The 22900-nt window shown below is 52.7% G+C and overlaps 11 protein-coding genes across 11 annotated transcripts; 4 read left to right on the forward strand and 7 right to left on the reverse strand.

Moving 5' to 3' along the window:
- Nucleotides 1-125: 125 nt before the first annotated feature.
- Nucleotides 126-3759, forward strand: BBA_02895 (nucleoporin NIC96; the record flags this gene model as incomplete). The annotated part of the gene is made up of 2 exons (XM_008597992.1): nucleotides 126-3386; nucleotides 3439-3759. The coding sequence occupies 2 exons, from the start codon at nucleotides 126-128 to the stop codon at nucleotides 3757-3759; spliced, it is 3582 nt and encodes a 1193-aa protein (XP_008596214.1).
- A 566-nt stretch (nucleotides 3760-4325) lies between these two features.
- BBA_02896 (ATP/GTP-binding protein) lies at nucleotides 4326-5127 on the reverse strand (the record flags this gene model as incomplete). Its single annotated transcript, XM_008597993.1, has 3 exons — nucleotides 4326-4816; nucleotides 4923-4992; nucleotides 5065-5127. The coding sequence occupies 3 exons, from the start codon at nucleotides 5125-5127 to the stop codon at nucleotides 4326-4328; spliced, it is 624 nt and encodes a 207-aa protein (XP_008596215.1).
- Nucleotides 5128-5471: 344 nt separating this feature from the next.
- On the reverse strand, nucleotides 5472-8757 carry BBA_02897 (replication factor RFC1 C terminal domain-containing protein; the record flags this gene model as incomplete). The annotated part of the gene is made up of 5 exons (XM_008597994.1): nucleotides 5472-5766; nucleotides 5821-8403; nucleotides 8452-8502; nucleotides 8555-8603; nucleotides 8655-8757. 5 exons carry the CDS (start codon nucleotides 8755-8757, stop codon nucleotides 5472-5474), a joined length of 3081 nt encoding a protein of 1026 aa, XP_008596216.1.
- Nucleotides 8758-9094: 337 nt separating this feature from the next.
- Nucleotides 9095-9977, forward strand: BBA_02898 (ribosomal protein L16p/L10e; the record flags this gene model as incomplete). Its single annotated transcript, XM_008597995.1, has 3 exons — nucleotides 9095-9523; nucleotides 9591-9732; nucleotides 9790-9977. 3 exons carry the CDS (start codon nucleotides 9095-9097, stop codon nucleotides 9975-9977), a joined length of 759 nt encoding a protein of 252 aa, XP_008596217.1.
- Nucleotides 9978-10341: 364 nt separating this feature from the next.
- Nucleotides 10342-11534, forward strand: BBA_02899 (putative activator 1 subunit 5; the record flags this gene model as incomplete). Its single annotated transcript, XM_008597996.1, has 3 exons — nucleotides 10342-10428; nucleotides 10485-11107; nucleotides 11186-11534. 3 exons carry the CDS (start codon nucleotides 10342-10344, stop codon nucleotides 11532-11534), a joined length of 1059 nt encoding a protein of 352 aa, XP_008596218.1.
- A 234-nt stretch (nucleotides 11535-11768) lies between these two features.
- BBA_02900 (chymotrypsin-like proteinase 5A precursor) lies at nucleotides 11769-12527 on the reverse strand (the record flags this gene model as incomplete). The annotated part of the gene is made up of 1 exon (XM_008597997.1): nucleotides 11769-12527. The coding sequence occupies one exon, from the start codon at nucleotides 12525-12527 to the stop codon at nucleotides 11769-11771; it is 759 nt and encodes a 252-aa protein (XP_008596219.1).
- A 1007-nt stretch (nucleotides 12528-13534) lies between these two features.
- BBA_02901 (short chain dehydrogenase) lies at nucleotides 13535-14597 on the reverse strand (the record flags this gene model as incomplete). Its single annotated transcript, XM_008597998.1, has 3 exons — nucleotides 13535-13818; nucleotides 13907-13953; nucleotides 14059-14597. 3 exons carry the CDS (start codon nucleotides 14595-14597, stop codon nucleotides 13535-13537), a joined length of 870 nt encoding a protein of 289 aa, XP_008596220.1.
- Nucleotides 14598-15567: 970 nt separating this feature from the next.
- On the reverse strand, nucleotides 15568-18000 carry BBA_02902 (uncharacterized protein; the record flags this gene model as incomplete). Its single annotated transcript, XM_008597999.1, has 6 exons — nucleotides 15568-16152; nucleotides 16228-16907; nucleotides 16964-17338; nucleotides 17387-17491; nucleotides 17552-17744; nucleotides 17803-18000. 6 exons carry the CDS (start codon nucleotides 17998-18000, stop codon nucleotides 15568-15570), a joined length of 2136 nt encoding a protein of 711 aa, XP_008596221.1.
- Nucleotides 18001-19005: 1005 nt separating this feature from the next.
- On the reverse strand, nucleotides 19006-20409 carry BBA_02903 (putative 26s proteasome p44.5 protein; the record flags this gene model as incomplete). Its single annotated transcript, XM_008598000.1, has 3 exons — nucleotides 19006-20012; nucleotides 20072-20154; nucleotides 20228-20409. 3 exons carry the CDS (start codon nucleotides 20407-20409, stop codon nucleotides 19006-19008), a joined length of 1272 nt encoding a protein of 423 aa, XP_008596222.1.
- A 598-nt stretch (nucleotides 20410-21007) lies between these two features.
- BBA_02904 (GrpE protein) lies at nucleotides 21008-21806 on the forward strand (the record flags this gene model as incomplete). Its single annotated transcript, XM_008598001.1, has 2 exons — nucleotides 21008-21289; nucleotides 21363-21806. The coding sequence occupies 2 exons, from the start codon at nucleotides 21008-21010 to the stop codon at nucleotides 21804-21806; spliced, it is 726 nt and encodes a 241-aa protein (XP_008596223.1).
- A 589-nt stretch (nucleotides 21807-22395) lies between these two features.
- On the reverse strand, nucleotides 22396-22680 carry BBA_02905 (protein transport protein YOS1; the record flags this gene model as incomplete). Its single annotated transcript, XM_008598002.1, has 2 exons — nucleotides 22396-22404; nucleotides 22501-22680. The coding sequence occupies 2 exons, from the start codon at nucleotides 22678-22680 to the stop codon at nucleotides 22396-22398; spliced, it is 189 nt and encodes a 62-aa protein (XP_008596224.1).
- Between the last annotated feature and the right edge of the window lie 220 nt (nucleotides 22681-22900).

Genomic DNA, 22900 nt, shown 5'->3' on the forward strand with positions numbered 1-22900 from the left:
TTACCGCGTCCCCGTTGATTTCGCCGCGCCCAACTCCGACCCTGCCACCGCCCACGTCTTGTTGTTTTGGGTAAAGCTCAACCCTGCGAAACCCGAGAGCTTCAACATTCGCCCGACCAGCAGCCATGTCTCTTTTCGGTGGTGGTGGTGGTGGCGGCGCCACTGGCGGCGGCGGCTCGCTCTTTGGGCAAAATAACCAGAATCAGCAACAGACGGGCAACGCGACCTCGACCGGCGGCGGGTTGTTTGGCGCGCAGAACAAGCCCGCGACTGGGGGCGGAGTGTTTGGCCAAAGCACCCAGCCGGCTGCGGCCTCGACTGGCGGTGTCTTTGGACAGCCTGCGCAGAATCAGACCCAACAGACGGGCACGACGGGTGGACTGTTTGGACAGCCTGCGCAGAATCAGACGCAACAGACAAGCACGACGGGTGGACTCTTTGGGCAAAACACGCAGAACCAAACGCAGCAGACTGGGACGACTGGTGGTGGGCTCTTCGGCCAGAACAACCAGGCCCAGACGCAGGGAACGACCGGCAGCGGTCTATTCGGCCAAAACAACCAGGCCCAGACACAAGCTACAACCGCCGGCGGGCTTTTCGGTCAGAACAATCAAGCTCAGACGCAACAAGCTGGAACCACAGGCAGTGGCCTTTTCGGTGCGAAGCCTGCGACAGGCGGCAGCGTCTTTGGTCAACCGGCGCAAACCCAGCCCTCCAATGCGTTTCAAGCAGCCGGCGCGAGCGTTCTTGGTGGTCAACAACAGCAACCCGCTGGGTCTGCTCTTGGCGGCAGTCTTTTCACCAACCAACCACAAAGCAACACTCAGAATGGCGTGACCGCGCCCTCGCAGCCCGCAGGCGCTTACTTCGATAGCTTGTTTGCAAAGACGCAAAAAGCCGGTGGTCAGAACAATTCAAATATGGAAGATCTTCCGAGCCTCGAGCTCGGCCTCGGCGATCTCCGCCACCGTTTGCGCAAGCTTCAGTCTAAGCCTAACGAGAAACCCCTCGAAGGCAAGGCGCACTACCTGCTTGCGGCAGCAGGCGTCAACCCTGGTGCTGCGGCCAAGGACCTGGGACTTTTGGACGTGCAGGGACGTACCGAACGCGCCGCGCATGGCGGCTACGCTCCGAGCGAAATTGATGTCGAAACTTACCTCTCGAATCTGCAGACCAAAACAACATTAAGCATGATCTCGGACGGCTTGGAACGATCGGTCCGCGACTTTGATAACTTTCTCGAAGACAACGTTGCGATGGAATGGGATGTGCAGCGCAAGCGGATTTATGACCACTTTGGCATCAAACCTCAGGAGAATGGAGCTGCCAGCCGCGAAAGTCAGGGCGGTTTCGGCCGCTCTCGACGAAGCAAAGCACAGGATGGTGCTCCCAAGGCCTCTCGCGCCTCAGTGTTCGGAAATTCCGCCTTGCATCGATCTGTAATTGGTGCTCCTAGCCGCATCGGAATGCACGAGTCCGAGTTTACAGACATCGATCCAGCCGCGGATGTCAAGAAGAAGGGTGGACTAGAGGACCGGGGAACGCGCGAAAGACAGCTGAAGCTTGCCGACAAAGTTCGCAATCTGAATATGTGCCGACTCGATAACCGCCCTTATCCCATTCTACATGAGCTCTGCCAGGTTGAAGAAAAGTCGCACGAGCCTCATGCGTTCCATATAGTCGAGGCATACCGTGCCATGATTGAAGTCGTCGGGGAGCAGTCCGTCAACTCTCCTCTGGGCTACAGCGCAACAAAGGAACGCGAATTCGCTGGCATATATCTGGATGAAAATCCAAACTCTCCTCAGTCTGTTGAGATGAAGAAGAAAATTCTCAGTGGCGCAAATGCATTTTTGGAAAAGCAATTCATTCGAGAGGTTGAGAGCCTCATCGCAAAGCATCCTCACGAGGCCAAGCTTGGTGGTCTTCCCGACATCACAAGCAAGATCAAGGCATACATCCGCCTTCGTTCAGCGAGGAAGGATTTGGTACCCGACAACACGGAGCTGCAGCAGGTTCAGGGTGAATTTGTGTGGGCGATAGTATTCTACCTAATACGTTCCGGCAACGTTAACGAAGCCGCAAAATATGTCAACGACAACAGCAATCATTTCAGAGGAATCGACAGGACATTCTCGACATATCTCAACAACTATGCTGCCAGCGAAGACCGCAGGATCACAAACAGAAAATTGCTCGAGCGCTGTACGAATGAATACGTCCAGCGATACCGCAATGCCCCCGACAACTCCATTGATCCGTTCCGCATGGCTTGTTACAAGATCATTGGTCGAATCGAGCTAGCGAACCGCGATCTGAATGGCTTCAACACAGACATCAACGACTGGATTTGGTTGCAATTCAACCTCGCGCGTGAAGGCGACAAGACTGTAGAGATGGCAGGCGAGTCGTATGGTCTTGCAGAACTGCAAACCAGTATCCGGGAGATTGGTCTTAAGCACTTTCCCAAGACTGTCTCCGATGATAACAACAGTGGTAGCTTTGGCATGTTCTTCTATCTTCAGGTACTTTCCGGCATGTTTGAAGATGCGATTGGCTACCTATACTCTTTCTCATACATTGATGCTGTCCACTTTGGTATCGCTCTCGAATACTATGGCCTTTTGCGGCCTAGCGACCCGATGTCGGCGCCAAACGATCTTCGCAGCTATAGCAGCAAGAATCTGTCTCAGATCAACTTTGGCAGAATGATTGGATACTACACTCGCGACTTCCGTGCCGCCGATGTCGTATCAGCTGTCGACTATCTGACGCTGATCTGCCTCAATCAAGACTTGGGTGGCGAAGCTGGTCGACGACAGAGCAGCCTGTGCCACGAAGCCCTGCGTGAACTGGTACTTGAGACACGCGAATTTAGCAAACTCATCGGTGATATTCGCCCAGATGGCCAGCGCATCCGCGGCATTATCGAGATCCGGGGTCCTCTTATTGGGCTGAGCGATGAGGACGATTTCATTAACACGGTCACGCTGCAGGCGGCAAGTTTTGCCGACGAGAACGGGAGAACCACCGACTCTGTACTGCTGTACCACCTTGCGGGTGAGTACGACGCTGTCGTTGCAATCGTCAGCCGCGCTATCAGTGAAGCCATCTCCCTCGAAATTGGCGAGGATCCCATGCGCCTGATGCCCATCAAGCCTAGAGCCGGCGGCAATGATGCAGATGCTCAGCAAGGGACCAGCCTGAGCTTGGCTGCCATTGACGATCCGATCGAGCTTGCCAAGACAATGATGCACATGTACGAGCGCGATGCCATGTTTTACCGCAAGATCCAAGACACCAATAAGATGGCCTGCCGCGTCTTGTTGGAAATGAGCACTATCAAGAACCTTGTCGAAACTGCCCAGTGGGCACAATGTCTTGACGTGAGTTGATGTTATACTTGGACCATGCCAATCACTTGCTAACACGAAATAGAAAATACGCGGTCTTGAGATCCTGCCACTGGAGGCCAGCGGCGACGCCAGCGCCATTCGCTCCTACGCGGCTAAATTCTCAGCCCTCCCGCAGCCTGTCTCCATTAACGTACCGAATCTGCTAATGTGGACCATTATCTGCTGCGTGCGACAGCGCGAGCAGCTCACCAATGGCCAGTTTAGCGGCAACGAGGGAACGCGCAGGATGATGGTGGATCAGCTCAAGCAGATGACGCTCGACTTGACGACATATACTAGCCAGCTGCGTTATCGCTTCCCGCCGCATTTGCACGAGGCACTCGCGAGGGCGTCTGCTGAATAAGAAGAGAAAAGGAGGGCACGGAGAGACGGGGGTCTATATTCTTGTTTGGGAATCTCTTCATATTCGACCACGACCAGGTCATTGTTTTTTGTTCGTGTAGACTAGACGGAAGATCCTTTTCGGGACAATCTTTTAATCAAAACGACGGTGTCTACCTTTTCAATGCATTGCCCACTTTCTGTCGTCCTTGTGCTCACATGCATACCTGTTGATGTACATCAATTCTGCCCGGATTCCAGACCCAAGTGAGGAAGTCTGATGAAGGTTGGCCGACCTAGGTTGGACCACTCACGGCAATCGATGTCTTCTTTTCTACTCCGAATGAGGTTGCTAGTTGGACAAGGCATCTTTGTCACCTGTTTCACGAACCATTTCGAGGCGAAACCAGCCGCGCGACAGTCTGTAAAGAGTGAGGGTGTTGTGAAAGACTAAGCCGGCCGGCGCTGACAATTTGATGTCGAGTCTCTACACTTGACCAAGTTCCGAGCATACAATTTCAAAAACTCCTAAAGCGCCGCCGACGAGAACATGTATTCAGAGGATAGTATGACATCATCTCTGCGCCACTAGGACACCTGCACTCTAATCTCCCCTTCTCCCATAGGAGGCTCAAACCCCTTCCAATACATTTCAAAAGTCTCTCGCTCAATATCATACGCCGAGTCGCCATCTCTTGCGCCGCTCTCCACCGGTATACTATCCCGCGCCGCGCGCCGACCCTGTATCCGCCTCCACAGCAGCTCCTTCTCCGCGTCCAAGAAGACGAGCACCCAGCGCCCACCCGCGTCCTCTACAATCGCCTTGTACTCGTCGCGGTACTCTTTACTGTAAAAGGACAAGTCCAGGACGGCGTCGCGCGCGCCGCCAGACTTTATGAGCGCCGCCAGGGCCGTCTTGATCACTGTTTGCGCGTCTTCCAGGTAGCCGGCGTGCTTGTCGCGCGCAAAGTCGATGCCGCAGAGGCCGTGCTTTTCGTGGACAGTCTGGTCGGCGGAGAAGCGCACAAAGTTGGGCAGACGCGCAGTGACTGTCTTGGCTAGGGTGCTTTTGCCAGCGCCTATATTTGTATTGAGGGTTAATAACATGGGGGAGAGAGAGGGAGAGGGAGCGAGAGCATGGTTCCCAGAGTTTTGGAATGTCTGTGGTGCATTTGGGCTGCATACCTGCTATGCCGCAGGTCATGAGCACGACTGGCCGCTGGTCACTTGCCGTCCGGGAGAGCTGAGGTCGTATCTATTTGTTTTAAATGACATCTGTGTAAGTGCCACGACGGTTATCCTGGATCGCGATGTGGGTGAATCTTACTACTTCAAAGACAGGCGACTCTATGGGAGAGGGCCCTGCAGAGGCGGCGCTTGTCGTCGTCATTGTGCACAGTGCTTACTTTTTAAATGTTGCCAGAATTTGATCTCACAGTTAGAGTCATTTTAAGTTGATTATTTGTCGTCTGGGTGTTGATAACATTCCACTGATGACTCAACAGCACTAGCGCTGCTCTGCTGATCGGCAGTCGTAACATGTCGCCGATTGAGGATGGGTCATCTCACCGACGTCAACGGGTCACAATGTTGGTAATTAGGTCACAGAAAGATCAGCTTGCCTCATATTCCCAAACAGCAATACACACACAGCTAGTTGTCCATACATACAAATGTGGCCATCAACTCCAAAACTCCGGATTATGCAACCCAAACAGTGGCATCCGACAGGCGCTATTTCTTGGCTTTAGCCTTGGCCTTCGATTTTGCCTTGGGCTTTTCATCCTCTTCGTCATCCCCCTTTGCTTTTGTTTTTTTGGTTGCCTTCTTTGCCTTTGGCTGCTTGATATACTTGTCCTTTTTGAAATCAATTTCGTCGTCATCTTCGACGGGGGCTTCTACCAATTCGGCGTCGTCTTCTTCCTCGATTGCTTCTTCCAGATCCGGCATGTCTTTGGCTGATTTCTTTGGCGCTACAACATTCGTACTAGCCTTCATGAATGGTACCGGATGGCTCATGGCGTTATATCTAAGTGATACATTAGTTATGGCATCCAGTTTGCAAAGACCAGATGATACTTACGTTCGTGTAAAGGCAGCCTTGGTCTTGGTCTCAATTTTGACGTTGTTTTCATCCATGAACCCAACACCAAGCTCTTGGATAGCATCAAAGTCTTCACGCGTCAAATAGTATGCGTCCATCAGATCGATGACCTCTGATACAGCCTCCGAACCTTCAAGCTGAAGTTTATCGATGAGCTGCTTCCAGAGGATGGGCATGTATTGCTGGCGAACTTCATTGTGATCGCCAGAACTCTTCAAGCGCATGTGAGAATGGATTTCGCGGATATATCTTCCAAGCTTTCCAGTTTTGCTGAGATTTCCGAGATATGAGGTGAAAGTCGAACCCATGAGCTGGCCAGCGATGAAGCTCGCGGGACGAACGGTACTGAATACGGCGTGCGTTGGCATCAGACTCCAGTGCTGCTGAGGACCATGAATCATTCTGTCGACCAAATCGCCGTCACTGATACTTTCCGCAGCCTGGTCAAATAATTCCAATGTCTTGAGCTTCTCCTCTCGCTTGTTGTAACCCTTGCCGTTGAGCGCCATTGGTTTGGTGCGGAGGTAATTCTCTTGAATCATGAGGAAGCTGAAATCATGGTCGTTGAAGTAGAGCTCAATTTTGTCATTGAGCGTAGCCTTGCTAGCCGGTGCAAAGAGCCCGCCACCTAGCATCTTCTGGCAGATATCCCATGGTTTGAGAACAACGTGCTTTTCCCAGGCCTTGGTCATGGCTTTGCCCTGGTCGTAGTTCATGCTTGTCTGGTCCAATTTTGCTGTCGAAATCATGTTGATGATTTGTCTGATATCCTTGTTGCTCCCCTCAATCAAGGCATCGACAACAGGGGGTGGCAACTTCAAGCCTTCGCGATGGCAAATTGTCATGATGCGTGACCTCACTTGGTCCACCGTTGGTCGGTTGAATCGTACGTCAAACGCAACGTGGTCGAAAGGTTTCATCTTCGGTAGACGTCGCTCGTTGCAGATGAGAATCAAGGGGATTTCAGTCTTCTTGCAAAATTTGGCCATTGCGCCAACACCTCCTCTATCGCCACCAGACATACCGTCTACCTCATCCATAATGAGCACAATCTTCTTTTTTGTGATGTCCACGCTTTTCCCGTCTCCTGCAAAGAAACCTAGTAACGAAGTGTTGTTCATGACATCGGTGACACCTGCTTCGACTAGTCTCTTGCTACGGGCATCACTGGCGTTGCTTTCAAGAACGTCATAGCCTTCCAGCTTGGCAGCCAAATGGGCTGCTGTTGTTTTCCCGATACCGGGGGGTCCCGAAATAATGATTGCTCGCTCGCCGCCCATTCCATCCGCACCGCGCTTCTGAAAATTGTATTTTTTGGCCTTTGGCCAATTCCTCAGCCAGGCCTGGATCTTTTCCACTTGGCCCTTGTTGCCGCAGATGTGGTTCAGTTGAGTAGGAGCATATTTGGAGGTGAGAAGCTGTGTAGGGGTGTCAGAACGAGGCGGAGGGGGGGCTGCACCCGGTATACTGGCTGCTGCTTTGGCGGCCTTGATCTCGGCGGCTCTTTTGGCCTTCTCCTCAGCTTCCATCTCTGCGATTTGCTGTTTGATCTTTTCTTCCTCGGCCTTTTTCTTTTCTTGAGCCTTCTGGGCTCCTTTGCCACTTCCACCGTGAGCAGGAAGCTTTCGAATTAAGTCGAACAACCCATTTTCGTCAATAGTTCTGATACCGAAGGACTTGATTTTGGCCAATTTGCTGGGGCCTGCATCGTCGCCGAGGACGACGAAGCTAGTTTTGCTGCTGGGCTGGCCAGTAACTTTTCCGCCATAACGTTTCACGAGTGCCTGGCCCTCGTCTCGACCGATTGTGCGCAAAACACCGGTGAATACAAAGGAAAGGCCGCTCAAGCATTCTTCTTCGCCCTCGGGGATGTCGGCGCTGCCTACAGGCTGCACAGTCGCATTTCCACCTCCTGCAGCTTTTCGCCAATCAAACTTGACATTTGGGTCCTTTGGGGGTGGAGTTGGAGGCCGCACTGTAGCAACGCTATCTAGAATATTCTGGATTGAAGCATCTTCGGGTTCGTCGGCTTTTTTAGCCCGGGGCGCACGAGGCTTTGAGGCCGTAGGCTTCTTTCGCGGGAGTTCTTCCTCTTCTTCGTCATCTGAGTCTAGCTCAGGAGTCTTTCGCTTTTTCCTCGCTGCGGTAGCACGGCCGGGCTTGGTCTCCTGAGTCTGTTTCGCTCTGGATGTCGTACGCGACGGCTGAGGGAGCAAGTCTTCGTCAGAGTCCTCCTGGTAGTCGTCATCTCCCTTGCCGCGGGCCTTGATATCGGCAGCAAATATGTCGTCACCATCCTCATCAGCGTCTTCCATGTATGCATCGTCGTCGTCGTCTCGTGTCTGTCTGTGCGAAGCCTTGGTCGTTCGCTTTGGCGCTGGTTTATCGTTGGACGGCGCAGCTGGTTTTGCAGCAGTCACTTTTGATCGGGGACTGCTTCTCACTGGGACATCGGGCTTGGTTGTAGCAGCTTTGGACTTCTTAGGTGTGGCCTGCTTGGTGCTTTGCTGCGTCTTGTTGGATGTGAAGTAGTCCGTAGTCGATATCTCGACGCCCTCATCTCTGCTGCTTCATCAGCGGTGTGCTTTACCTCTCTGAAAATGAACTTACTCGGCCTTCTTCTTGGTGCGCTTCGGTGTAGGCTTGACAGCGGGTTTCTTCCTATCCGAGTGTGAGCACTATGAGCTGCCGGTGGTTTCCGTGGCAGTCTTACTCGACGACCTCTTCGTCGTCACTATCCTCAACTACCTTGCGGCTAACTTCTATACTGCCATTAGCATGCAGTCGCGATTTGAATTGGAAATGTCACACACTTCTCCTTTTATTATCGGGCGGCTTCTGGCTGGGCGGCTCAGCTTTCACGGGGGCCGCGACAGCGCCACCTTTCGGGGTGAAAAACGAGCGAATGTCAGGCATTGCGGGTGATTAATGGCACAGTGCCAGACAAAAGGCAGCGACACAAAGTACTCTGCTTTATAGGCGCATCAATCGTAGCTAAGCTGACGGCCCTTTTCTTGTCAGGTTCTTAGGCAGAGGTCGTGGCATGGACATTGAACTTGCCTAGCTAGCTCCACAAGGTGGACGCGAAGGTGACGCGAGGTGCGTGACCAGCCGAGCTGCTTAATGGGCATCTGTTAGTGCCTGATGCGTCAGGCCTCCACAGTGTGGTACTGCAGACTGAGGCTAAGATTTTCGGAGCGTCAGGAACAAGGAGGAATAGCAACTCCTCGTAGGTGATCAATTATCCGCCAAGATGAAGCCTAGCACCTCATCGACATTGGTCAATGCCCTCAGGGGACTGCAAATATGTAGTCCGTCACCATTGCGACAAATCCAGTTGCCCTTGCTCCGCCAATCGGGAGTCCTGTCCACAGCCTGGGCGCAACAACCCAAGTCCTTTTCGACAACCGCACCAGTTTTCGGAACATGGCTCGAGCCCGATATCAACCGAAAGAAGAAGATGGCGAAGGGACGCGCCCGCGTGGCTACAGGGGGTTCAACAAAGGGCACTACTGTCATTTGGGGCGACTTTGGCCTACGCATGACGGACAAGCAACGTCGCATCAGCGCAAAGTCACTGAAGGTGGCAGAGGATACCATCAAAACGCGACTCCGAGGACAAAAGTACCGAATCTACAAGCGGAAATGCTGCAACGTTGGTGTCTATGTCAGCGGTAACGAGGTTCGTCATCACCAAGCCAAAGAACCCGGCGAATCGACACCTCGAATGCTATGCTGACACATTATAGATGAGAATGGGTAAGGGAAAGGGTTCTTTTGATCACTGGGCGACGAGAATGGCAGTCAGCCAGATCCTGTTTGAGGTCCGCGGCCGCATCCACGAGCAGGTTGTCCGTGATGCCTTCCGACTAGCCGGTAATAAGCTGCCCGGTAAGTATTCCTCATCAAGTGTACCCTACTCGGAAGGCCTGTTCTGACCGGTTCCAGGGCAATGGGAGTTTGTTAAGAAGGGCGAGGCGCCGGTTGTCGGTCTCACTAAGCTCGACGGTGTTACACTCGAGGAGCTCAAGCGTCCCAGGCGCCAAATTCCACCAGCGCGGATCCTCGAAGAGGTTGGAACTGCTCCCTCCATTGCAGAGGCAGGCAGCGGTGGTCAACCCCCTGCTTCCTCATAACTCAAATCCAATGTATAATTTCAACTATGTATATTATCATGCCACAGAGTGTGGCCAGCAGCGACATGCCCAATAGAGGATTGAAACTGTACAGCATAATGTCGATCTAGATCTGTCCGTATTGCAGGAACTTATTTGAAGTACGCAGTTTTGCATACAAACTACAATACGCTGATGATACAATCAAGTATTGGGCCGCTGTAATATGGTGATGACAGGGACCAGGCAACCATTGGTGGGGAGCTGCCAGGGTCATCCACTAACTACACTTAACGCGCCGACGCGTCTCCAGCTAAGCTACCCAGACCGAAAAAGCCCTTACAACCCCCCATCACCACGAAGTTCTCAGGCAATCGCAGCAGCAATGGCTCTCATTGTCGACAAGCATAGGCCAAGATCGCTCGACGCGCTCACATATCACGATGAGCTTACGGATCGCCTTCGCTCTCTTGTACAAAGGACCTGTGACCTTGTTGCCTAATGCACCGTTAGCTGACCGGACACCAGGCACAAAGCGGCGATTTCCCCCATCTCCTCGTATACGGACCGTCGGGCGCGGGAAAAAAGACTAGAATCGTGGCCACTTTGAAGGAGCTTTACGGGCCCGGCGTGGAAAAAATCAAGATTGACTCGCGCGTCTTCCAGACGAGCAGCAACCGCAAGCTCGAGTTCAATATTGTCGCATCCGTTTACCACCAGGAAATCACGCCGTCGGACGTCGGAAACTATGATAGGGTGGTTGTCCAGGACCTCCTCAAGGAGGTAGCGCAGACGCAGCAGGTCGATCAGTCGGCCAAGCAGCGCTTCAAGGTTGTCGTCATCAACGAAGCTGATCACCTGAGCCGTGATGCGCAAGCTGCGCTGCGTCGCACCATGGAGAAGTACTCGCCCAATTTACGACTGATCCTCCTCGCAAACTCCACCTCGAACATCATCGCCCCGATTCGTTCGCGAACACTGCTTGTCCGGGTTGCTGCGCCGTCGCACGAAGAAATCTGCGACGTGCTCGCTTACGCGGCGAAGAAGGAGAATTGGAGCGTAGTCAAGGGACTGCACCAAAGAATAGCTGTGGAGAGCGGGCGTAACCTCCGCAAGGCTCTGTTGATGTATGAGGCAGTGCATGCGCAAAAGTATGTTTTACAGTATATACTCGGTTTCGCGTGTCTACGTATAGACTTTTTACAGGGTTGGACTGACTTTTGTTGCAGCGAAAAGGTGACTGACAGCACTCCGATACCGCCTGCGGACTGGGACGCACTCATTGGACAGATTGCCAGGGAGATTATGGACGAGCACACTCCTGCTCGAATTTTGCAAGTCCGATCGAAGCTATATGACCTCCTGACACATTGCATCCCCCCGACGACGATCCTCAAAACACTCACTTTCAAGCTGCTGAGCATGATTGACGATGGGCTCAAGGGCGAGGTGATTCGATGGTCCGCATTCTACGAACACCGTATCAAGACGGGAACAAAGGTGATTTTCCACCTAGAGGCGTTCGTGGCCAAGTTTATGAGGATTCTGGAAATGTACCTGATGAGCATGGATATGTGATTGCAGCCTGTAGCTGCTATGTAATCTGGCGTTGAGGTGTTTCTGCGAACAAAATGGAAATGCATTCGAACATTCAGTATTTTCCCGTTGATTCTTTCTTTCTGCTATTCTATTCGACTAGGTAAAACATTTCCTACTCTACTAATGTGTTCATTCTAGCCATGAAGTAAACGAAACTCTAAGGGAATGTGAGTTGTGCCGCGCTTTGTGCCGAGCAAGAGATTGCGTCCTCATCTATGCAGAGTTGTCCTCAATCCACTTCAGGTACGAGCTGACCTTGGTGGCAACATCCGGCCACTCTCTGGCACACGAGACGCCCCAAGAGACGATGCCGACCTGGTATTCCTTGCCATCGTCGTCGATCCAGACAAGGGGCCCGCCCGAGTCGCCCCAGCAGGTTCCCTGGCCTTGCGTCTGCGTGCAGAGCTGGTTGACAGTGACATTTTTCCCATTGTACTCGACGTAGGCGTCGTTGCACGCGGCCGTGTCGACAATGTTGCGGTGCAGAACCTGCAGCTTTGGTATTCTTTTTTGATGCGGGTAGCTGGTGTATCCCCAGCCGTACACGGTCACGTTGGTGCCGCCGTCAATCTGCGGGCGCTGGGAGAGCTCGACGGTGCGGACGGTGTCGGTCAGCTTAAAGGGGCGGCGGAGCCGGATCAGCGCAACATCGTTGATGCGCTTCTTGCCGTCGTGGTCGGCGTGTATGATGCCCTTGGCGACGCCGCGCGTGACGGCGCGTTTATGGTACGAGTGAGAGCCCGCGGCGATTCGCAGTGACCGCGGGTGCTCGTGCACGAGGCAGTGGGCCGCGGTGAGGACGAGGTTGTCGCGGATGAGCGTGCCGCCGCAGAGGTGAATGTCGTTTTTCTGGATGCTGACCATGTAGGGCGCGGAGCCGGGGCTGGCAAGCTCGCCGCCGATGATGCTGGGCCCGGCCACGGCGAGCTGACCGCACAACGCGGCGGCGTAGATGGACAAGGTGAGCTTCATCGTTGTCCTGTAGGCAGCTTGAGAAAGATGAGAGTGTGACGGTGGTTTAGAAAAAAAATGACGAGCAAATGGTGAGACGAAGAGGCATAGACGAGAATGAGGGCGTGACAAGGAGGAGGTTGGCGTGTGTAAGAGTACAGTCTTGAGAGATGGGGGATCGTTGCTTTTATTATCATTTTACCACATCCGCAAGAGCTGTGAAAAAAGCCACCTCCAATGATATACAAAGTTTGAAATATATTTGAAAGCATATTTCAGCCTGGGGCTTGTGTTCTGTAATCGCCCAAGCAGATGGTGGCGTCCGAGCATCTCATTGTGTGCAGAGCGCGAGCGCCACTCCATATTACAGTTAGGATCCTGCACAAAGATATTAAAGTAAGTGGATGCGATGATTTTGAGGCCAAGGTAATTGACTTTCGCCGCGAACAGCATGGAAACCTAAGTACCATAGGTACAGCCAGCTTCCACAATCCGGGGTATATTTGTCTAGATATCAACTTGGGCTGGTGTTCCTGGATAGTGGCTATAGTGGCTGAGGCGTAGGCGCTCAGCATACAAAGGTCAATGAGCGTGAAAAATAAAAGTCTGTTTATACGTAAGCCATATTGGTGTGGCTTAAGAGTGGCTTTTCTGTTGGTTTTTCTTGTGCATATTGCTGATTTGTCTCGGCTGTTTTCCTGACTTTGCATTAATCGAAACAAGAATTAATTCTTCTTTTCTTTTCCTCTGTAAATGATGTCACAGTTTCTAACTGGCGGGCGGCCTTCTTCTACATATTCATCACTCCACAGCAAAGGGAAAACAAAGGGCCCATGTCTTGTCACCCCACAATGTCTGGCAATTATACGGGAATTGCAAGTCTGTATCGTCAAGATCGGCATCAATCCTGTGGCACAATCAGTGCAGGCACAATACGATGCGGTACAGTTTAAAATGGCACGTTCAGGACGGCTAGCATTTTCCGTATAAGACTAAATTTAATTCTTACAATTTTTGTATTCTGATCATCACTTGGCGCCCTGGCCGAGCGTAAGCAGGCCAAATCGTTTCGCCATCACGTAGAGGCGCAGGCGCAGAGGCACAAAGTTGTAAAGAAACCATGCCAGCGTCGACTTTGCGCCGGCCCAGAACCGAAGCGGCCGCTTCTTGGACTCAATCATGCGCACGACGGAGCGAGCGTACGCATCCGTTGCCATGGACTCGTCGCCATTGGACATTTGCGTGCGATGGCGCCAAAACGATTCGATGGGCATGTAGAGCGAGTTGGAGGGCAGGCTCGGGTTCCCGCGAACTTTTTTTTCACCATCAAATTGTTAGCGAGTTGTGTTGCACAGTGACGGCAAAATGTGAACAAGGAAGGAAGATCAGTCATGACGTACCAATGTTACTCTTGACGCCGCCTGTAACGACGGTCACGACGTCCACGCTGTCACGGACGAGTTAGCATTGAACCAGTAGTTAGTTATCACAGGATGACTGAACGAAGGAGGAAGAGGGCAAGTGTCCTCTTTCTCCTCATCTGAGGACGCACCCAAACGGCTTCATCTCCATGCTCAGCGCATCGCCGTACGCATGCAGCGCCGCCTTTGTCGCATTATACGACGTCGAAAACGCCAGGGGCACAATCGGCGCCACGCTGCCGATATTCACAATGACGCCCTTCGCCGCAATGACCTGCTCTCCAAACGCCTTGACGACGCGCATCGGCCCCAGCACGTTCACGTCAAACGTATGCCGCACGTCGCCGTCTATATCCGAGTCCAGCGCCGGGCGGTGCTTGACGACGCCCGCATTGTTGACGAGCACGTCCAGCCTGCCGCCCGTCGCCGCCGCGACCTGCGCCGCGGCCGCCTCGATGGACGCCGTCTCCGTCACCTCTAGCTGGACGACGACCATGCCGGGTCGGAGGAGCTCGGTGATGCTGTCGGGGCGGCGCACGGCGCAAAAGACAAAGTACCCTTGGCTGTGCAGCTCAATTGCGAGGGCGCCGCCGATGCCTCCGACGCCGGCGCCAGTGATGAGCGCCGTCTTTTGCCCCGGTTGGGGACGCTCTGTGATTTCGATTGCCATGAGAGCAGTAAATTTTTCTGGGACGGGTGATTCGTTCAAAATGAAATAGACGTAGGGAAACAGGTGTTGCTTCATGTATGTTCTGCCCAATCCAGTTCGCCTGCGGCAAGGAAGCGACTGCGTACTTGTAGCAGGTGCCTCGGCTGTTGCAACGGCCCACCCTGGAGTAATCTGTGATTATTTCCTCTTGACAACAATGCACTGCAGAAAGCTCAAAAACATGAATAAATGATCTATATTTCCTCTCCACCATGGAATTTACTTTCTTCTGCGTCAATATAGAATCCTGTTGCAATGAATTGGCCATTTGACGTAAAACCTGACTTGCACGGCAAATGGGACGGCGACAGGACCGGAGAATTAATTGCCTGTAACAGAGCAGCAACACCACAACCCTTTCTCTAACCACCTTCGCCGAAGGAGTGGTTAGGGGCAACTACGGAAACCTCAAACCTCTCGCAGAGTCAGATTAGTCTGGGACATACAAAGTCACGATATCTTTTTGCCGTTCCGTTCAATCGACTTGCTGCGCCCCATACGCGCGAGAGAGTCATGTACAGCACCGTCATAGCATAATGGACAAGATCATAACACATAGTATTGTTCAAACACAGCCAATTTATGATAGCTCCCCGCGTTGAGCTTTGGCGTGAAATACTATGGCACACTTGTCTTATACACAGTGACAGTGTTTTTATCCCCAGATTCTCGACGCCTCATTGTCCGTGCCCCGTTGTCTATCATCGGGCCATTACACGTAATCATCCAACTCTTGGTACGAGCTGAGAGCCTTACCCAGAACATGGCACTTGCAATGAAGGCCGCTCGCTCTAACGCGACTGTAGCTAATGAGAAATACAGATGCTTATTACTGAAACGTAAATGCTTGATAATGTCAATATATGGCTTGAAATATCACTTTTGTTTCTCCTTTCTTCTTTTACTTTTTTTTTTCTTGGCAAACCCAGGTCTAGACCTGATAGCTGCTGTCAGCTTTTCGATGATCGCGGTCTGCATCACAAAGCCTAGAATCTGGCGAGTCTGACCGAGGCGTTGCCTTTGGTGACACGTCTCGATACGACGCCCGTCGCTCCCAGTTCGTGCCTTCAGCGCTTCGCAACGTCTCTGTGCCCGAGGCGTCCGTGTTCTCCCGCGTCGGTGGCCAGAGCCGCAGCGCCACTTTCTGGCTATCATCGTCATCCCGCGGAGGATTTCTTCTGCCCTGCCTCCTCGGTCGGAACAAGCTCGCGACGTTGCGCATCCTATCGAGCATCACTCTGCCCCAGCCGCCGCCGCTGCCGCGGATATGAACGAGGGCAGTGACAACCAACCAGCCAAAGAGCACCGTCGGTATGGGCCAGGCGCTGTCGAGGAAGGTATCAGCCTTGTCAGGAGCGTAAAAGATGACAGCGGTCAGGGCGATGCCGACGCCGAAAAGGGTGCAGATGACGAAACGCAAGCGCGGAAGCCGGCCGAGAGGCGCCATGCGCGATACAAGCGCCATCATGACGAGCAGGAGTAGCGTGCATCCGCAGGCGACATATGTGTAGGCAAACTAGACCGAATTGTTAGGTTTCAGTCTCTTACGAAATAGCGTGGGAGGGCGGCGGTGGAGCGAGTGCAAACATACTATGAGGCGAGCGCGCTGTCTCGTTTTATCGTCGACTTCGACCTGCTCTTCGGCTTGTCTGAAGGGATTGCTGTCGCCGGGATGTTTTGACTTGATCTCTGTGCTGACGTCAATCTTGAACGACTGAAAGACCGTGTTGGACAGTGTCGTGAGTATAATTATGAGTTGCGATATGAAGTTGGAGTAGTTATTGACCATGGGATCGTCTAGTACCGCACTAGCATTGGTTGCCAAGGACGAAAGGCTTGCCCACATTGCCTCTGGAATCGCTGAGATATTCGCAATTGAGTTATTCACGACGGAGCGTGGCAGCGGATCCTGTGGTGGGAACCATTCGAAGACCTGGCCCGTCCTGTTGGCAAGAATAGCGGCGAACACTTTGCTCGTCGAATTGCCATATTTGTCGCCGTTGACGTCGAGATCATCCACAAAATTGCCCAGGTCAAACAGCCAGTCACCGCTAATCATTTTGAAGATATCAAACGCCTTGACGAAGAGAATAAGCTGAGTGAAGCCTCGCATGAAGAGTACCAAAGCCAGGTGGAATGGGTAGTGTAGGGCTGTCCAGATCTGCTGTCGTATGGCAGGCAGTTGAACATGCCGCATCCAGTCAAAATAAACTAGAAACACACAGTAGATTGTGGCTGTGGCAGATGTAATCATACCAATGGTGAAAGAATCTAAACATTCAAACGTTAGCTCTGGCTAGTTCTCTGCTTGGAGAGAGTCCGCTTACTCCATGCTGTGGGTGTGTTCACAATCGTGGCAATGTTCTGTGCCACGCTCTGAATGCTCTCGCCCAGAATCATGACTGTGATAAGGCTGAGCCGCTTCATCAAATGTGTGCGCGTAAAGCTCAGTGTCTTCCAATAATTAGAGAGTACAAGGCTCACGACGGCCTCTCCAGCTGTGAAGATATACCATGTGATGTAAACACGGCTTTGCTTCCCGTCGAAGCGGAATGTAATCCCAAGGTACACAGCCGCGCTGATGACGTTGATGGCGATTTGGAGGTAAAGAGGTCGTCGTGCACGCTTGTACTTGTAGATCTGGATAAGTGTGTGTGCGTATTCGATTGCGAGGCAGATGCGAGAGGCGAACAACATGAGGGCTGTGCCGTTAGTGGATGTTGGTTGCAGTTTGAGGGAGCGACACTAACACATTGTCATCATGGTTGCCTCGTCCTGATTCTCGGGATCGAAATTCGGCGCAACCACAGTGAAACCGATAAGCACGCCGAGCTGCACAGCTCGTGCTACACGCTCTAGCAATGACAGTTAGACGCGGCCGTTTATACGGGACCGCAACAAGCACCAGTACTAACCAAATATACTATCCGTAACATAGCGCACGTCGTACAGCGTGACGACGAACCAAGTGCCCCAGATCAAGCTAAAGTAGCCTACATAGGCCTTAAAGCGTCGGTGATTGGTGACAGATTGACTCTGGGCAAAGACGTTGTAGTTGGCGGCGAAGAACAGATCGTAAAAGATTTCTAGCAAAGTTGGCTCCTCGTACTAGTTGACATATTAGTGATCGCGAAGCGGTCGTACAATGGTGATAAACTGGACGTACTCGCTTGAAAGGAGGGTAGCCGCTGTAACGATCCTGTCCGTCCGAGTACGCACACAAGGAGTCTTTGGAGAGGTCATGGTGCGGCTGTGATTCGGAAGGGCGCCGAAGCCTATCAATCGCTAGTGGACTCTTGAACCATGTCGGCTTCTCTGCGGCGACGATGCGAGGTTCCTCGTGGTCCATTTTGATGGCTGCCATCGTGCGCGTTGATATGCAGGCATGTCCTTCTGCAACGATACCGACAGTACAAGCGACTGATGAATAGAAGGAAAAGAAGACAAAGATTGGAAAAAAGGGCGATTGAGCGAAAGAACGGGGTAGTGATGAGGCTTTCTTCAACTCAAGCAAGAGGCCAAGGCCCACAGGCCTCGAGTTGAAAAGTCTCTCTCGGACTAGTTAGTTTCGATGGCCAGCGAGTAATGATCGGGAGCCTCGTCGGCGCGAGTCGGCAGTGGATATCGGGCAGGGCTGATTCCTTAGCCTGGCATGACGGCCTTTCAAGATGTTGCCGTTTGAGGCTTCGCTGCTCCACCGGCAAATGATGTACGGGGCTCGCCGTCGGGGCCATTAAAAGGGGCGCAGGTGCAGGAGTCGGATTGCCTGACTCGGTGCACTCTGCAACGAAAAACTGGAAAGCCATTCCATTGATAATCTGATGCATCGTGGAGGAGGCTGTGCGGGTAAGTGCGGTGCTTGATGCTTGGTGGTGATATAAGTGTTGGTGTTTGTTGTTGTTGTTGTTGTTGTTGTTGTTGTTGGCTTTTGTCGCAGGTTGGGTGTTTGCTGGTTGTCTGTCAGCTGGCAACACTTCTCCATCCTGACCACATATATGACATATATGACTTGCACCCATACTATTGATTAGACTTTGTCTAGCACTCGTACAGACGTGAAAAGTGAACCAGGGTTGTAGCCTATATGGGGGCTGAAATATGGATCTGCCATCCAGCTAGCCAACAATGTCAACTAACCTACGGAGTAACTAAATTGTTGTCTATTCGCAAAGAGATAGTTCTAGATCGTCATCACAGCCTCTTAACTCCTTAATGGCGAAACCCGTATTGGTTACAAACTCACTTTGCGGACAGGCTAATGCAGATTCAAATGCAACTGGTTTTTTTGTGATAGCCTATCTATCAAAGCAAAACCGAGACTTCTAATCCTCTAGACTGGCGCCTGCGTTTCACTAAAAATTTTCTCCCCTTACTCCAGCAAAGAAGCTTGGTTAGTGTATAGAACATCAACAACATTACTGAGCTTGTCAATAGTTGAGAGAGCTGCGTCATACGACTGATCGCGGTGCGTCTCATCATAAATGATGAGGCAGCCAGCACCTTGGTCCAAAACACCAATGATGACCTTGTCCAAAATCATCTGCGATAGCTTGCGCTCGACCTGCTGGGTGTCGAGGCCGACCATTTTGGCAATGTGGTCAATCTCGACACGCGAGAATGGCTCAATGACCTTGATGAGATTCTGCTCCAGCATGGCATCGTAGAGACGGCGGAGATGGTTGCGGATGAACGCGTCGCTGCCGAGCTCGTAGCGGTAGGTAGAGAGGGCGCGCTCATACTCCTCGAGGGAGCGGTTGCCGTGAGCACGTGCAATCGCCTTCATGGCCTCGAGGTTCTGGCCGGCGTACTTGACAGCCTGCTTCGACGTCATGAGCTGATTGACATCGTCGACGAGGTTCAGCATAATCTTGCAGAGAAGCATGTACTGCAGGGCGGCCTGAGCCTTGTGGCCCTCATCCTGGGAGTGATAGCCGTCCAGAGCCTCGATAAAGTAGGAGAAGGCAGTGTTGAAGTCCTTATCTTCCGCATGAAGCATGCCGCTCTGCATATCGAGGTTGGCCTGCAGCAGCGGCGGAGTGTAGACGCTGGCTGCGCTCGTGCGTGCACTCGTGAGGGCGGCACGGGCCTTGGGGATGTTGCCGAGTGCGTGGTAGACGCGAGACTCCAGAAGCTGGACCTCGACTAGACGCAGCTTGTCATCCAGGCGCTTTAGCTCGCGAAGAAGTCCATTGATCAGAGTGAGAGCCTCATAGTAGGACTGCTTGGTCATTTGTAGAGCAACTAGGCGGACTTCGAGATCCTGGCGCTGGAAGGCTCTTCGTTCGGCCGTAGCCCATTCGATACAGTCTTTTGTGACGGCGACTTCGATATCGGTGCTATTCGGAATCTCCTTAAACAGGTCGAGAAGTTGACGGACTACAGTGAAAAATTGCATGAGTAAAGTCACGGTGTTGGCCGGGAGCAGGGAAGCATACTGAGCTTTGACGACTTTGCCTTAGCAAATGAGGATAGAACCGAGCGACTCTGTCGTACGAGCTCGACCAGCTCTTGTGACTTCCTATATAGTGAAAAGAGTCTGTTAGTATGCCATCGCACCCATGATTGTCCTTTCGAAGCGGCGGTAGACTAACTTCTCATCCTTGTACAGTTCTCCCAGGCTGATTAAAGCTTGCTCGTACTCGCGCGTTGCCGCATCTGAAGTCGCGGCCGGAGCCTGGGACACTATCTCTTTGTAGATAGCCTCGGCCTTTCTGGGGTCTGTCTTTGCAAGCTTCTGCGCTTCTTGAACCCGGCTCGAGTCGCCGGCTGCCATTTTGGATATGTTGGGCTTGGGCTGTTTGATTTGGTCGAGTCGCAGGCGGGATTGAAAGGCGGTCGCAGAAATTCGACTAGGTAGGATGAGCGTCGCAGTATAGGTGCCCGTATTTTTCTGTCCGTCGCGATTGATGCGCTGGCAAGGATAGAATTGATGATGGTCAGACAGGAACACCGAAGACGGTCGGTTGGTGAGCTTCTAGGTTGCCACGGCGCGACGTAAGAGCCGCCGCCGCCCTGTGGCTAGGCACCTTCGCTGAGAGCTTCTCCAGCCACTGGGCTGTCCTGCTGTGGCTTAGTTGGCACACAAGGTTGTAGCGGCCCCCGCGGCTTTCAGAGTTGCTGGAGCCTTCCACTCACCCGCCTAAAACCGCTCGGCCAATCATTGATCCGCCAGCCAAGACATGCACCCTTGCCTTGAATTCCCCTAAACCGGAGCGGACCGCCGCAATAAGAGCTACGTCGAATTTTCTAAAAGGTCACATTCGCCGAAGCAGCTCGCACCTAGTTTTCCCTGCGCATCTGATTTTGGCCTTTTCTTACCGCATCAATTGAATATCCCATCTTCTTCCTTACACATATACCCCATAATCACAATGTTGCGCCAAGCTGCCGCCGCTCTCCCCCGATCTCTCCGCGCTGCTGCGCCCAGGGCCTCTGCCAGCCAGCTCCTGGTGCGCCCACAGGCATACGCCGTCGCCACGTCACCGGCTCTCAGATCCTTCCAGCCCGCTGCCTTGAGATGGTACAGCGAGGCCAAGGAGGAAAAGGCCGAGGACAACAAGGCCGAGACCAAGGAGGAAACACCCGCCTCCGACGAAGTCTTGGAGCTCAAGAAGAGCCTCGAGGCCAAGGACGCCGAAGCACGCGAGTGGAAGGTTTGCCGCGCCCACACCCGCACCTGTACCCGTTACCGCCCAGACTGACCGCGCGATTGCTCGCAACTTATAGGACAAGTGCATGCGCACCGTCGCCGACTTTCGCAACCTCCAGGACCGCACCCAGCGTGAGGTCAAGACGGCCCGCGACTTTGCCATTCAAAAATTCGCCAAGGACCTCGTCGACAGCGTGGACAACCTGGACCGCGCCCTGGACAATGTCCCCACCGACAAGATCAAGGCCGCCGAGAAGAACGACGACCTCAAGGAGCTCGTCAACCTTTACGAGGGCCTCAAGATGACCGAGAGCATCCTGCTTCAGACCCTCGCCAAGCACGGCCTCGAGCGCATCGAGCCCGAGGGCGAAAAGTTCAATCCCAACGAGCACGAGGCCACCTTTATGACCCCGCAGCCCGACAAGGAGAACAACACCGTCTTCCATGTGCAGCAAAAGGGCTTCAAGCTCAACGGCCGCGTCCTTCGCGCGGCCAAGGTTGGCGTCGTCAAGAACGCCTAAGTTGCAGATAGAACTGCATGACAAGCGTCTTCTAATTTGCGAGGCTCCGACTCCTAGATGGACAGGGCACTCCGCGTGTACTATAACAACAACAATTTGGGATACATATTGGGCCGGCGTTGGGTCAGACACGATGTGTTAATGCTCCTCTCACGATGGTGATTCTTCAAAAGATGAAAAGAAAAGTTTGCATGGCGACTGGCAGAACTGGCCGGGGAATTGAAATATTATCTCCTTTTCTCCTCTTTTTTTTTGTACAAATAGGAAAAGGGTAGATGGAACAGCGAAATCTGCTTTGGACAAGGAAACTCTGCAGGGTATAGCTGTATATATGCCCTTTGTATTAGAAGCTATCTAATCTCGAGCGATTTGATTGCATCGCCTTGTATAACCATTCACGCCAAGTGCTTGATCCTGAGACAGGTGCGGAAGAAATTAAGTCGCTGTAGTACCGCCAACATGATCCCATCTTCCTGTATTATCCATCATGAATTGTGTTTTTGTCGTCGTCTCTAGTTCTCAACGCCCTCTCATGCCAACCCTTATCCGAGAATCAGCTCGTAAAGTATAATTAACGTATTCGCGATTATTAAAGGCACTGTACGTCGGTCAGCAATCTTGCCACGGAGCTCCTCCGTACATTGCGCGCGCGCGCGGGGGGGGGCCAAGACGTACTCCTCATCAATGTTCGTACACTGGCAATCAAGTGTACAATCTTGGCCTGCACGCTCTGCGGCTCCGAGCCCGTGCCGAATCCGGGATCGTGCGATCCCGGAGACAGGTTTATGCGCGCCAGAAAGCGGTCCTCTGAGAGAATAGCCACCGCATTGATCAGGAGGCAGGTGACGTAGAACAGGTTGCCGAGAAAAAACATCTTGAATCGAAGCGCCCTCCTCCGTTCGCCAGCCTGGGTGTGTCTGTATTGAGATTCAAATGCTTATATTCTCGTATGCGCTCGCTCAGCTTCTCGTCTTTCTTTGTAGAATCGCAGCGCGCAGGTCGTGGTAGAGTGTCCTCTTCCAGGCAACCTAGGGATGGCAGAATAGGGGTGGGGCTAGGAGCCGAGCTATCCTTTCTTGCCGACAGTTATCATA

This window comes from Beauveria bassiana (genome assembly GCF_000280675.1).
Source record: "Beauveria bassiana ARSEF 2860 unplaced genomic scaffold BBA_S00006, whole genome shotgun sequence".
In the NCBI taxonomy this organism is placed as follows: domain Eukaryota; kingdom Fungi; phylum Ascomycota; class Sordariomycetes; order Hypocreales; family Cordycipitaceae; genus Beauveria; species Beauveria bassiana.